Source organism: Phacochoerus africanus, chromosome 15 (assembly GCF_016906955.1).
Source record: "Phacochoerus africanus isolate WHEZ1 chromosome 15, ROS_Pafr_v1, whole genome shotgun sequence".
Taxonomy (NCBI): Eukaryota; Metazoa; Chordata; class Mammalia; order Artiodactyla; family Suidae; genus Phacochoerus; species Phacochoerus africanus.
The window spans coordinates 30,768,287-30,783,036 of NC_062558.1; the positions used below are offsets into that span (position 1 = coordinate 30,768,287).

General features: G+C 50.2%; 1 protein-coding gene and 1 long non-coding RNA gene across 2 annotated transcripts in view; both read right to left on the bottom strand.

Annotated features, from left to right (window-relative positions):
- Positions 1-9,610: 9,610 nt before the first annotated feature.
- On the bottom strand, positions 9,611-10,970 carry LOC125116062 (uncharacterized). The gene is made up of 2 exons (XR_007132244.1): positions 10,864-10,970; positions 9,611-10,528 (listed from the first exon to the last, which is right to left on the bottom strand). It is a non-coding gene; the product is annotated as an uncharacterized LOC125116062 (long non-coding RNA).
- Positions 10,971-12,116: 1,146 nt separating this feature from the next.
- The window catches only part of BCL7A (BAF chromatin remodeling complex subunit BCL7A), a 31,612-nt gene continuing 28,978 nt past the window's right edge, over positions 12,117-14,750 (bottom strand). The window contains exon 6 of the mRNA XM_047760972.1: positions 12,117-12,546. Within this exon, the coding sequence (XP_047616928.1) occupies positions 12,475-12,546 (72 nt within the window). The 3' untranslated portion in view covers positions 12,117-12,474. The remainder of the gene's footprint in view (positions 12,547-14,750) is intronic.

A 14,750-nucleotide genomic window follows, 5' to 3' on the forward strand; every position in this document is an offset into this window, starting at 1 on the left:
AGGTTAGGTGTCCAATCGGAGCTGTAGCTGCTGGCCTTTGCCACAGCCACAGCAACACAGGATCCGAGCTGCATCTGTGACCTATACCACAGCTCATGGCAACGCCAGATCCTTAACCCACTGAGCAAGACCAGGGATCGAACCCACGTCCTCATGGATACTAGTCAAGTTTGATAACCACTGAGCCACCAAGGGAACTCCTATTTTGTTATTTTTAAAAAATCCATTAGTTTGGGTTTTGCTTGTTTATTTTTCTTTTTAAGGCAGCTCTTGTGGCATATGGAAGTTCTGGGGCTAGCTTCAGCTCCCACCCTTTGCCACAGTCACAGTCACACCAGATCTGAGCCGCATCTTGCAGAAATGCCAGATCCTTAAGCCACTAAGTGAGGCCAGGGATCGAATCCACAGCCTCAAGGATACTATGTTGGGTTCTTAACCCACTGAGCCACAATGGGAACTCCTTTTTGCTTGTTTTTTGGTTGCGCCCATGGCATGTGATAGTTCCTGGCCTAGGAGTCAAACCTGCACTGCAGTTGCAGCCTGTGCCACAGCTGTGGCAACGCCAGGTCCTTAACCCTTGATCTGCTGTACCACAAGCGAACGTCCTCATTTTGAACTCTCTCTTCACGTGGGAAACCTTCCTTGAGTCCAGCTGTCCATTCCTAGGTTGACTGCTAGGATCAGTGTGCGTGGCAGGAGCACGGCTTATCAACTGGTAAGTCAGGAGGTGGCCAGGCAGCTCTTAGGTTGAGCTCTCCTCCGTGTTAGGATCTGGAGCTTTTCTCTCTGGGTGGTTTCCACTGCACAGATGACTCCAGTTGCCTTCTGGGTAGAAGCCTGGAGCGAAGCCAGGCAAGGAGCAGTAGCCTTGCAGCTTACTCTGCTCACTGCCACACAACTTCCGGCCAGCCTCTCACTCCCTGCACTCCTCCAGGCCTACTGCCTCTGATTCTGGAGCTTCTCTGATTTAATTTCTCCAGATGTTAAACCTCCTGTCTGCAGTGGAAGGAGAAAGGGGCAGTTGGCAGACTCTTCGGAATGCAGGGGTTGGTGTCCAACTATCTCATATAAAGACTTTCAACCAAACCCAGTTTTCAGTCAGTCCCCTGCTTTCTGCAGCATCTGATGCCTCCAATTCCTGAGACTTTCTGGAATTCCAGAAGAGAACTGGCCTGCCTCTCATTGCGGGATCTACTTCTGCAGCACTTGAGTCTGATCTTCTCCACCACTCAAAGTTCATTTCCATTCTTCCAGCTTTCCTTCCACTGTTGTGTGTTGGGGTTTGGGGTTCCATATGTTGCCTTGTGGGTTTTCTGCTTCTGTGCCTTGTTTTCTTGTATTTTGTGGGTGATTTTAGAGGACAAGGAAGGGGTGAACATGCCTTTACAGCAGTAAAAAATACAGGGGTTTTTTTGGTCTTTTTAGGGCCGCACCCACAGCTTATGGAGGTTCCCAGGCTAGGGGTCTAATTGGAGCTGTAGCCACCAGCCTACACCACAACCATAGCAACACAGGATCTGAGCCACGTCTGCGACCTACACCACCGCTCACGGCAACACCAGATCCTTAACCCACTGAGCAAGGCCAGGGATCGAACCCACCACCTCATGGTTCCTAGTCGGATTCGTTAACCACTGCGCCACGACGGAAACTCCAAAAACATACAGTTTTTTGAAAATTTGACTTATTTGCTAACATTTTAAAAATCATGACATTTTATATAAACATGAGAGTGTCAGGATTTTCTTGAACTATCAGAAAACACTGGGCTCATATTATTTCCACACACTAGAAACCAGAGCTAATGTACGACAATACCCTTTAGACACAGTATGTGCTCTCCAGTTTTCTAAAATCCCCACCACTCCCTATTGCCTTGATATGTTTTGTTTATTTATATTACCTGCCTGGTGCCTGTAGGCATTCGAGTTAGAGAGTTTTCCTAAACCTTATTACTAGCTGTGGGCCCCTCAGTGGAATAGGTTAGGTGGAAACTTTTCCTGCCGTGGCTGTGGGAGAAGACATCCATGGGAGATGAGCTTAAAGAAGGAAGAGGACACTAGGGATCAGACCAAAGGGGAAGGAAATTAAGAGTGTGAGAGAGCTCTGGGGACAAAACTTTCACAATTTGGAGATAATTAATACCTATCTCAGGAGTTTCCACTGTGGTGCAGTGGGTTAAGAATCCGACTGCAGCAACTTGGTTTGCTACAGAGGAAAGGGTTTAATCCCTGACTTGGCAGAGTGGATTTAAGGATCTGGCATTGTCTCTGCTGTGGCTGTGGTCACTAGTGTGGTACAGGTTTGATCCCTGACTTGGGAAATTTTCCTGTGCTACAGCCACAGCCGAAAAGAGAAAACAAAAACAAAAAAACCAAAGACCCACTTTCTTGTGTTGTGAGGACTGAGTGAATATATGTAAAGTGCTCCCAGAATGCCTGGCACATAGTAGGTGGTGCTATGTTGCCTATTACTATTTTCTTTGTTGGGGTCTAATTCATATAATGTTCTCTCTCTTTAGTGTCCAATTCCACGAATTTTGACCGACAGTCATGCAATCACCACCACAGTCTAGATGTGGACTAGTTCCAACACTCTCACACACAAATTTCTTCTCATCCCTTTGCAATCAACCCCTGTCTCCCGTCCAGCCCCTGGCAACCACTGGCCTGCTTCTTGACCCTCTTGTTTGGCCCTCTCCAGAATGTCATCTCAATGGAGTCACTGAGTAGGCAGCCTTGAGTCTGGCTTCTTTCCCTTAGCCTGAGTTGCTTCCCTATTCCCAAGGGTATCTGTAGTTCATCCCCCCTGATTGCTGAGCTCATTTTATGACTATTCTACAGTTTGTTCGAGTCACTCACCAGTGGAAGGCCATTCTAGGTGTTTCCAGTTTTGGGTGATGACGAACGCGGCCACTGTAAACATTCACTGCAAGCTAGGAGAGGGGTGGCCAAGTTGCCAGGTAAGTTTAGGCTTAACTTTGTAAGGATCTGCCAAACGATTTTCCAAATGGCTGTACCACTTTAGCTTCCCACCGGCAGTGGAGAGTTCTAGCTGCTCGGCACCTTCACCACCACCTGGGATTCTGGCCTTCTTAGCTCTTCTAGAGGGAGGCTAATGGTATCTTTTTGTGGTTTTAATTTGTGCTTCCTTAATAATTAATGATGTTCAGCATCTTTTATGTGCTCGTATGCCTTCCGTATATCTTCTTTGATGCGTTGTCTATGCAAATTTTTCGCTAGTTTTTTTTTTCCCCTGGGGTTGGCGGGGGTGGTTTGCTTTCTTATCGTTGAGTTTTGAGAATTCTTCACACAGTCTAAATACAAGTCTTTTATCTGGTCAGTGTTTTGCAAAGATTATCTGCCAGGCTATGGTTTATTCATTCTCTTAACTGTGTCTTTAGCAGAGCATTAAGTTTTAAATTTTGATGAAATCCAATTTATCAATTCTTTCTTTTGGAGTAGGTGCTTTGATGCCATGTCTAAAAAAGGTGTGCCTAATTGAAGGTCACAAAGATCTTCTTCTGTGTTTTCCTCTAGAGTTTTAATTTTTTTTTTATTTTTTCTTTTTTAGGGCCAAACCCTAAAAAGGGGTATATGGAGGTTCCCAGACTAGGGGTCAAATTGAAGCTGCAGCTGCCGGCCTACACCACAGCCACAGCCACAGCCACGCCAGAGCTGAGCCACATCTGCAACCTACACCACAGCTCACAGCAATGCCGGATCCTTAACCCACTGAGCAAGGCCAAGGATCGAAACTGGGTCTTCATGGATGCTAGTCAGATTCACTTGTGCTGAGCCGCGACAGGAACTCCTCCTCTAGAGTTTTTAGAGTGACATTTTGGTCTATGATCCATTTGGAGTGAATTTTGTGATAAGGGGTAAGGTATGGGCTGAGGTCCGTTCCTTTTGCATGTGGATGTCCAGCTATTCCAGTGTCCAGTGTCCGTGGTTGAATACTGGCATGATTATTAGCACTATCAGGATTCCCAGTGTTCTGGGGGTTGGGGGCAAGGGGACATCCTGGTCCCACACATCCCTCCAAACTAACAGCTGGGGCCTATTGCTGTTCCTTGCTGGCAGAATAACTGGTTTCAGGTCACCCTACCTCCTCTCTTTCTTCCTGAAGTCTCTTGCATAAAACAAACCATGAAAAGGGCAGGGGTGGCCTAGCGGTCTGGCAACGTCCCTTTGAAAATAAACAAGCACAGAAACTGAAAGGCAGCTGCCATCTCTGGGGACTACTCAGAGAAATAGTTTGGGGCCGGTGCATCCGATGCGCGTGGCTCTCTGGCCCCCCGCCGGGCAGCAGGTCAGATTAGGGCAAAGCCAGACAGGATCCTGATGGCTTCGGCTGTCACCTCTAGCCAGGGAGACCCCCAGGCCTTTGCAGGGAGTGCCTTGGCTGGTGGAGAGCCAGAATTGTTCCATGGCTGAACAACTCCAAACAGTCTGCACAGCCAGTCTCACACCTCTGAGAGTGATTCAGGTATAGGGTTGGGGGTGAAGCATAGATGCCCTGGGTTTGGGAATTTTTTAGGGGGGGGGCGCTTTTTAGGGCCCCACCTGCAGCATATGGAAGTTCCCAGGCTAGGGGTTGAATCGGAGCTGCAGCTGCCCATCTACACCACAGCCACAACAACGCAGGATCCAACTTCTTCTGCTACCTACATCACAGCTCATGGCAATGCCACACCCTTAACCCACTGGGTGAGGCCAAGGATCAAACCTGCGTCCTCATGGATACTAGCCAGGTTTGTAACCTACTGAGCTATAATGAGAACTCCTTTTTTGTCTGAGTTTTACTGAAGTGTAATTTACATCCCATAAAATTCACAAATTTTAAGTGTACCATTCAATAAGCTTTAATGAGCTCACACAACTGCATAATTATTTCCACAATCCAGTTGCCCCAAGTCATTCCCTCCAGCCTCTCTGAGGTCAATCCTTTCTCCCAGCCCCAGACAACCCAGCCTCTACTTCCCTGTCTTCATAGTTTTACTTTTTCTAGAAATTTCATATAAATAGGGTAATATAGTCTGTAGGCACAGCGGGAATTCAAGCCAGAATCTAAGGAGGGAGCCAGAGAGCCAGCAAGGACACCTGCGCCAAGGTCTTTTCCTACCTGCCGTGTCATCTCGAGGGCACAATGGTCTCTAAACTCAGTCTTCACATCTGTCCAATGAGACTAATTGGTCTCCCTCTAGGGGTTGAAGGCTGGGTGAAAAGAGGACCAGTATCTTGCATATTCACAATACTCCATGGAAACTGGAAACAGACCAAATGCCCAACAGTGGGAGAATGTTGTGTCTCCCCCAGCCCCCCCAAATATTCTCCAGCCATGAGAATGAGGGACTCCAATGACACACAACAATAGATGAATCTCACAAATATCACGTTGAGTGAAAGAAGCCAGGCACAAAAGAGCACATTCTGTGTAATTCTATGGGTATAAAATTCAGGAAACTTTAAGGTTTAGAAAGCATTAGCGCAGAGAGGTGTCAGGGGAGTGATTACCCGTGGAGGGGTAGTGACTGGAAGGGAGGAGGGGGACTTCAGGGGGTGGGTAGTAATATTCTGTTTCTTGATCCAGGTGCTGGTGTAGTCAATAAAAAATTCAGAAAAGTCTTGAAGTTCCCTGGTGGTTCAGTGGGTTAAGGATTTGATCCCTGGCCCAGGAACTTCCGCATGCTGTGGGTGTGGCCAAAAAAAAAGATTCAGAAAAGTCTTCCATGGTGCCTGGCATATAGTAGGTAATTATTATTATTATTCCCATCAATATCATTATTATCATATTCTTTCAACTACATGGTGTTTCAGCAAGAAATGTGGGCAAGTGCAAAGATTGGTGAACTTCTGTAAAGGGCCAGATGATAAATATTTTTGATTTTTCAAGCCCATCTCTGTAGCACCTACTCAATTCTGCTCTTGTATGGTGAAATCAGTCAGGGACAATGTGTCAGGGAATGAGCATGGCTGTGTGCCAATAAAACTTTATACACAAAAATAGCTGGCAGGCCAGAGCTGCTGAGCCCTGGTCCAGTGGAAGACAGGCTGGGTTCCAAAGCCTCCTTCACTGAGTCCCTGCAGGACCCTGTTCAGTCAGGTCCCTGGCCTCAGTTTTCCCATCTGTATAATGGGGAGGCTGATCCCTGCTCTAAACTACCATTCAGGGTGGCCAGGAGGTCAAATGAGCTCATAACTGAGAGAGTCCTAAGGGAGAACAGAGAGGGATCTAAGAGTCTCTTGAGACTCTTTGATGCAAAAGCAGATTACTTCTGCCCAAGAGAGAAAGCCCCTGACTCCGAGTCACCCATTGCATTCGTGGGCACCAGTATCCCAGGGGTATCCCAGAGGGAGACACGACCCATAGGCCTGGCACTGCATCCTGGCCCTTGCCTCCCAGAGGCCTTTCCCCCGAAAGTGGAGAGAGGACAATGGTGAATGAGAGACTGGAAAAATCAGTCCTCAGTGAGCTGTTCCTCTGAGACCCAGGCCCTGAAGCTCCCTGCATGGGCCTGTTTTAGAGCAGCCAGGCCCGTGGCACACGGGAATGTTGTCAAATCTCCAGCCCTGGGCTCAAGCCCTTCCCTCAGCCAGGAATGGGCACAACTCAGGCTAAGGATCACCTGGGGTGTGCTGTGTGGATAACTTCTATCAATCACGAGTTATGGGGGAAGAGGTGAGTGTTCAGAGAGCAAAGAGAAACTCCAAGGGCAAGGCCAAAGCGGCTGCGGGTGGGCAATTCTGCCTTTGCCAGGGCTTCATTTTCAAGCAGCTGGATTTCTAGAGTCTACATGTGCTTGAAGATAGCTACAATAGTACTATTAACAGCAGCTAACATTTATTGAGATTTACTATGTGCCAGGGCTTGTCGGGAGCACTTTACATGTATTCATTAATTTGCATGTATTAATCCTTACAACAATCTCAGTGGGCACTATTATTCTTTCCATTTTACAGATGCGGAACCGGGGCTCAGAGAGGTTAAGATACTTACCTGAGGTCACACAGCTCTGGAGTGCTGGAGCTCTGAAGATTATAGGAGAGGTTGCTTTCGAAGTCCAACATGGACGTTAGCCTCTGTCTATCTCCTTGTCCTCAGCTGTGAAACTTCCAATCCTTTCACATGGGAGCACTAAAAGGGAAAAATTTGGAGAGAGACATTCCCTCCAAAAGAATGATACCCATTTAGGAGTCAGAGCTACCATCTTGGCAACCATCCTTCCTTCTGGATTTATCCAGGAGATACTCTAAGCTCTTGGATGGAGGGATGGGGACTCAGAGGGGGAAAGACCCAGTGAAAACTGACCTAAACTATCATGGGCATTTATTGGCTCATGAACTGAAAAGTTCAGGAGGAGGGCTGGCCGGGCTGGTGAGGGCCAAGTGCTCAGATGCTGCTCTTGGGAAGCTCGCATACACCATCTTTCAACTCTCTTCTGCACTGGCTTCATTCTCAGGCAGGCTTTTCCCCACTTTGGAGGAAAGGTGGCCCCAGCAGCTCCACTGAACATGTCCAGCCAACTCCAGCAGAACCCTTTCCCAACAGTTCCCACAAAAATCCCAGGGCTGACTATCATTGGGCCACTTTGGACTTTGGGTCATGTGATCATCCCTTGAACCAACTGCTGTTGCCAGGGGGAAGGTCTGCATCACATGACCACCCACAGGACTGAGAGCGGGTAAGGAGGGCCCCATTGGAAGAAAAGGGGAATGCAGTTGGCAAAAGCAGCCAGCGTCTACAATGAGTCTCTAAAGGAAAATGTGCATTCTTCATTGGAGGGGGTAGGGAGGTACAGACTTGGCCTTTAGAGAGTACAATCCCTCCTTGGCCCAGCCATGGATTTACTTTCTTTTTTTCTTTTCAGGGCCGCACCTGTGGCATATGGAAGTTCCCAGGCTGAGGGTCGAATTTTAGCTGCAGCTGCAGGCCTACACCACAGACACAGCAATGTGAGACCTGAGCTGATCTGAGACCTACGCCATAGCTCATGGCAATGCCAGATCCTAATCTACTGAGCAAGGCCAGGGATCAAACCCACATCCCCATGGATACTAGTCAGGTTCTTAACCAGCTGAGCCACAACAGACCTCCCCAGCCATGGACTCATATGACACTGTCTTGGTCCAGACTTGGCCCTGGACCAGAGCTTTCTCTGCCTGCCTCCCTCCCAACCTGTCCCCACCCCACCTGGCTACAGTACTAGTTGCCTTCACATCACCTGGGGGCACAGAGGCTCTCTTGCCAACTCCTGGCCTCGTGATTGACCTAGTGTCCAGTTCCATAGTTGCCCAGCCCCCCACCTCCAGTCTGGCTTTTTCTAGTCCAGGCCATTCACTGGCAACACCACCCCCAGTCCAGCACAGCCCTGGCTCAGAAACCTCCAGCCACTCCTGAGGGTCTACAAGGAAGTCAGCTTCTTAGCCCCATGCCTGGACTTCCGCCACCATCCCAGGAGCCTCCCTGGCTTCTGCCATTAAAGTGTAGCTCTCCCCTAATTCCAAAGTGTGCTGGGCACCCCAGTGTGCCCGCTTATCTGCCTAGAGAGAAAGGGTCAAGTCTGCATCACTGCTGTCTAGGGCCCAGTACACAGATGGTGCTCAATGAATGCCTGTGGAGCCTAAATTTCCAGCTCTTGGGCAGGATTGCTCCTTGAAGGGAGATGAGAGGAAGTCAGACAGCTCCACAGACAGACAGGGAGCTGAAAGAGACGGAGTTCCAGGGAGCCCAGGAAAGAGTGAAAGTGTGCCCGCTAAGGCACTTTTTTATTGTTATGTAAACAAGGCCCCTATGATTTGTGTCTTGTCAAGCTGAACTTTCCATATCAGGACTTTATTTCGTTGAGCAACCAATCCCGGTAAAAACACTGGAACATGTTAAAAAGGAAAGGGAGGAGGGGAGGAGAGTCAGACAAAACAAAAAGGAGAGAACATTTGCCTCCAGGTTGGTCAACTCCAAGAGACTTGGCACAGGCCTTGCTAGAACAATCATCTCACCCCCACTGCCCTCCTTGGCGGCGGCTCACGCAGCGCCAGGTTTCATGGACAAGAGGAGGGAGAAACTGGACAGTGACACAAGAAAAACGTCCTGCTGGGGGAGGGAGTCCGAGCTGAGAGGATGAGAAGTGCCTGTGTTGCTGGGGGTGGGGTGGAGGGGCCCTGGGATGGTTCTGGCTCCAGCCTGACCACGAGTCACTAGCCCTCAAGTTAAGACAAGTCAAAATAAAGTTGCAAGTCACCTGTGAGCTAACCCTCAGGGTCCTGGCCACGGACCTCCCAAAGTAAGGGACATGGCAAACTGGTGTCCTGGGCCAGGACCCAGGCTGAGGGGCTGTGTGTGGCTATTATTTACCCTGGGGCTCTGACTGGTTACCGACTTGGGCAGGGGGCTGTCCATACAAGGTGGGATGACACCCATCCACAGCATCCAGCTGGTGCTTAATGATAGCAGCTATCATGACTGCGGGAGGCAAAAGTTCCTGAGAGCAGGTCCTGTACAAAGTCAGAGCAGCACAACCACGCAGCAGAGTCCAGAGCAGCCGGTGGGGGACCGTCTCAACATCCAGTGGATGTCACACTTGAGGCTAATACTACAAAACCACAGGGTGTTCACGATTTGAATTTTTTTTTTATTTTCTGAAATGGAACCATTGTACATTGTACAAACCATATCTACTGATGGAATAAATAAGTGAAAAATTATACTGCTGTACAACACACCAAAACAAAACAAAACAAAACCGAAAGGAGAAACAAAAATTAGGTAACGGTGAAAAAAGGTCTGAATACCTCTAACCAGGTCCTTGGCTGATAACGAACATTCCAAACCATGACTTCGTTTGCAATGGGAGGTCACCACCCTGTGAGGCAGTCTACTGCCTTCGGGTTATGGGTGTAAGTGCCAGCACTTTGTGGAATGTGTAGCTGCAGCGTCCCCAAGTTCAAGTTTGTCGGGGAATGAGTTTGCCCTGGGAGCCCTTTGGGCGGCGGGGCCCGGTGTCCGCAGAAGGCATTTGCTTAGGCTCCCCCGCCCCTGGCTCGGCTGCGGCTGAAAGGTCTTAGATTCTGCGGTGGAAGGAGGGCGAGGGGTGCAGGACGGGGTGGGAAGGAGGGGCTCCGAGGAGCGGGCCGCTTCGGGGAAGGAAGCACATCTGGATTTTTGCAGTCTCATCACCCCGCGTGGAAGGCCTTCCTGGCTGGCGGGGACCGGGTGCGGGGCCGCTGGCGCGCTGACTGACGAGGCCGTGGCGGAGGCGGGGGGCGATCAGTCCCCAACCCTGGCCCATTCCTACCTTCAGGCACTTCAGAGAAAAAACGAACGACAGATTCGGTGTCCTCTGCATTCGTTCTCAACCGCGTCGACTCCCCTTGGCGGCCCAGAGAGGACCCTGCGTTTCCGTGGATGCGCGTGTGTCTGTGCGCGCATGTGTGCGTGCGAGATTCACTGTCCTGGTTGTAACCTCTCATTTCCCAAAGAAAAGGGGAAATAAATATCCAAATTCATCTTTCATCCAAATGGAGTTTTGCTGCAAAGAAAAGAGTTAACTCTAAGTATGGGATCTGGAGGTAAACTGCCTTGAGATCCGCTGAGAGGTAATGCAGAACACAGTTCTCCACAGAACCGACTGCCTGAGGGGCAAAACTGCTAAGATTTTTTTTTTTTTTAAGACAGAAACCTTTCGGCATCGCTAACTTCAACATTAAGATTTTTCAAAGTTTGTGTGTGTTTTTCTTCCCTTATTTCAGGAGACATTTTTGCATGAGGTATTTGAGAATTCAGGAACATTTTTGATTCTTCTTGAAGTGCAGGAAATAGATTGGCTCCCTTCAAAAAATAAAAATAAAAATAAAAGAGCCTCACCCTCAGAAACTCTTAGAAAATGGAATCTGGCAGACACTTCCCATGGTGGTCAGGAGAGAGATCCACACGTGAAAGGTGATACCTGAATATGCACCAATTAGCCAAAAAAAAAAAAACCCCAAAACAAACGAACAGACAAACAAACAAAACGACCAACAAAACCCAGAACCCTCCCTCCACCCACCCCATACACCTCAAAGGGAGTTGGAACTCCAGTGCAGTAAAGAAAGCTCAGGAGGAGGGTTAAGGTCTGAGGAGTCCAGATAGGAATTAAGAGCAAACCAGGCCTCAGAACCAAAAAATTAGGCAGTTCGTCCAAGCCACGTCCATTTTAGTGAGAGGAAGCTGACTCCGGGGCGGGGGCAGGGGGACCTGATGGCCCCTTCCTGGAGGAGCGCAAAGCTCTCCAGTTCCTTGGTGCCTCGTTTCTGGCCTTCAAGGCCCCGTCACGGTGGGGGCTTTCAGCGCATCCCGGGAATGAGAAGTGATCCGTAAAGTCAGGAACGTTACGGAGAAGCCAGCAGGCTGGCTGACTGCAATCCTGCCTCCCCTGCGGGTGGGGCCGGGGTGGAGCTGGGGAGGCAGAGGGCAGCAGGTCACTGAGGATCTGAAATCCAAGCGACGTCCTATGAAAGTTCAGCACCAACTACTCCTGCCGTCAGCTCCCAGGCTCCTCCGCCCCTTTTATCGTCTTAAGGAGACAATCCTGCAGTCAGCAGCAGAAGCCATCCAGTCTTCGGAAGTGTGGGAGAAGGCGGTATGGTGGGGACAGGGGGGGAAGTGCCAGAACAATCAAAGGGCTCTGTGCCTCTGTCTGGGCTGTTGAGGGCTTGGAAACACCAGCCTCAGATGCTCTGAGGAAGCGCTTGGGCATAGTGCCCAGACATCGGAGACTCCTTGGACCCTGGAGACTGGTGTTGCCCCTACCTGGAGCTCGGGGCATGCCCCTTAGCCCCCTTGCACCTGGAAATCAGGTGGCAGGGGAGGTCCTGCTCTTCTGCGGCCTCAAGCTCTCCTTCTCCCTGCCTAGTCCGCTCCTGCTGAAGTCCTGGGGCAGGGAGGAGAGAGATGCAAGGACCAGGGCAATGGCCGCCTTCATGGAACCAAGAGGGCACTTTGCAAGGGGAGAAGCAAAACAACCAGGAGAACATGCCAGAGGTCACCTCAGGGGCACAAGGCACAAAAAAAGAAAGCGGAAGGAATCGGTTGAACAGTGAAAAGCCCCGATGAAAAAGCGAATTCCTGATCAGTACCACCCTCAAATAGCTTATATCGTTAAATAGAGAGGTGGGGGGAGGGGAGGACAATACAGCAGCAACGCAAATGTAATCTTGGCTTCAGAGACAGTGTGCAGACGCTCCTGAGCTGTCGACCCCGCCTTCCCCAGGACAGTCACTTCAAGATTCGAGTGTTTTGCTTCACAGCAGAGAGTTCTTTCAGTGTCTGAGAAGTTACGCTGTTCTTGGTTTTCTTGGATTTGCACTTGGTAAACTTGAAAAGTTAGTAGTTCCCTTCACACCCGACAGGGATCTGTTCGGGTGAGGTTGTTCGAGAATGAAGCCTGCTGATGCATCTCTCGTGAGATGTGGATCAGAGGACTGAATTCGGCTTCTACATCTCCTCGGAGTTTTGTTGCGAAGCGTCCAGTTTCATCTTTTTAGAGGGTGGCACTCCTTCCAAATCCTTAGGGGAAGAGGAAAAGAGAAACACAGACTGACGACCCAGGAAAGAGATTCAGGTCAGCCGGAAGGTGGCGGGTCAGCAAGGAAGGACCTCACAGCAGGCATCTGTGATTCTGACCCTGTGGCCCTCAGGTCGACTCAAAAAAGTTCATGGACCCATGGGGCGCCTCACACCCATGGGAGCTAGCTCGTTCTGTGTCCACCAAGCTCGTGTCACTCGGGCCCCACCTGTCCCTGCCACACTGGTTCCCTCAGGGTCTTCCCAGCCCCACCCCCTGCCCTCGCCCACCCACGATCAGTCTTGGAATCTCTCATTAACTATGAGGGTCACAGGCACACCTCCAGGTTTACCTCTCCAAGCTCCATGTTTGAAGGCTGGAGGCCAACCTGGTCAGGTTGACAACTGCTCATCTGGGGCCCAGCACAGTACCTGACCCTGGGGCAGACGTTCAACATGTTGTAGTAGGCACATAAGTATAGTTATTCTGAGGAAAGGGTCTGTAGTTGTCACCAAATTCCCAAAGAGTCCCATGACTCAAAAAAAAGGTTCAACACTCACTCATCCGCCTCCCTCTTGGCTTTTGCACTCCATCATCCCAGGAATCACCCACCTAACCCAGCACCCGAGCCCAGCTCCTGCCTTCACCCGGCCTAATCAGTGCTCCCAAGGCTGGTGATGGCACCACCATCTGCCTGGAATACAGCCTGACGGCTTCCTGGAGTCTCCCCTCCTCTCCGAGCTCCATGCTCAACATCATGGTAAGCTCCATCAGCTCCATCTCCAGGGACCTCGGCCCCCCAACCTCTCCCATCTGCCCGCCACCACGACGGCACCTGAGCCGCCAGTTCACGTCTGAATGAGTGGTGCCGCTCCACAGCTGCCCCCCCCCCCACATAGCCTTCAGCCTGGCTAGAGCAATCTTCTCAAAACAGAAGCACATGGGGAGTATAATGTGCCCCCCCTCCATGCCATCCCGCTGAGCTCAGAACAGAATCCCAGGTCCTCACCAGGCCGAGGAGGCCTCTCTCCCCTCTCCTCCTGCCATCTTCCTCCCTGTCCTCTGGCTCCCCTCTACCTAGAAAGCCCCAGCTTGCAGCCTCTCAAATTCCTGCTCTGACCCAGTTCTTCCCTGCCCACGCCACCTCCAGAGGGCGCTCCACTCCCGTTAGGCCTCTCTGCAATCATCCTACGAGGCTTGGATTCTGACTTCTGACTTCGTATCTGCCTCCCCGACTCCACCACGAGCCCCACCAAGGCGGGGAGGAGCTGTGTCTGCTGGCTCACCCTGGCTCCCTAGTACCTGGCTGCCTGCCCTGTACACAGTGGGTGCTCAATAAATAGAGACCCCCCCCCTCCCTGCCGGAAACGCCAAGAGCAGGTATGGCAGGGGGCAGACAGCTGCTTCTGTCTTCCCTCTGCTTTTTCCTTAAAAAGCCCAGTCCAAAAGCACAGGAAAAAGTAGGAGAGGAAGGTGGATCCTGTTCAGGTGCAGTGTCCTGAGTGAGGGAGGGAAGTGGTGGGAGAGGGTGAGAAAGCAGATGGGAACATTTTTAATTTTTTAGACAGGAATGGCTAAACTTCAATGCCAAGCTATCTGCTTTAATACAATGTACACTTCCTCTTGCTCACAAACCGATCAGCTCTGGAGACAAGTGGCGTCACTAAAGCATGCATGAAAATAGTAAAAGAGGCCTCACTTCAGGTCTGGGTCCCCAGAAATGGGAGTGGAGGTGGGAGGCACGTTAGAATGGAAGACCCCTGGACTTTGCCCAACGTCAAAGTTTCAAGCTGATCCTCCCTCCACTGAGTTTAAGGGGCCAGGACACCACAGTAACATCTGGATTTTTACCAACCCTACATGAGGCCTTGATTTGTGCTGTGTTTTTCTTTTTTACGTGTTTTTTGCTTTTTAGGGCTGCACCTGCGGCATATGGAGGTTCCCAGGCTAGGGGTTGAATTGGAGCTGTAGCTCCTGGCCTACACCACAGCCACAGCAACTTGGGATCCAAGCCATATCTGCAAGCTACATCTCACCTCATGGTAACGCCAGATCCTTAACCCACCGAGCAAGGCCAGGGATCAAACCTGCATCTTCATAGATGCTAGTCAGATTCATCAACCACTGAGCCACAATGGGAGCTCCCACTCTCATTTTTAGTTTAAAAAATTTTATTGTTACTAAAAAAAATTTTTAAGTATAGTTG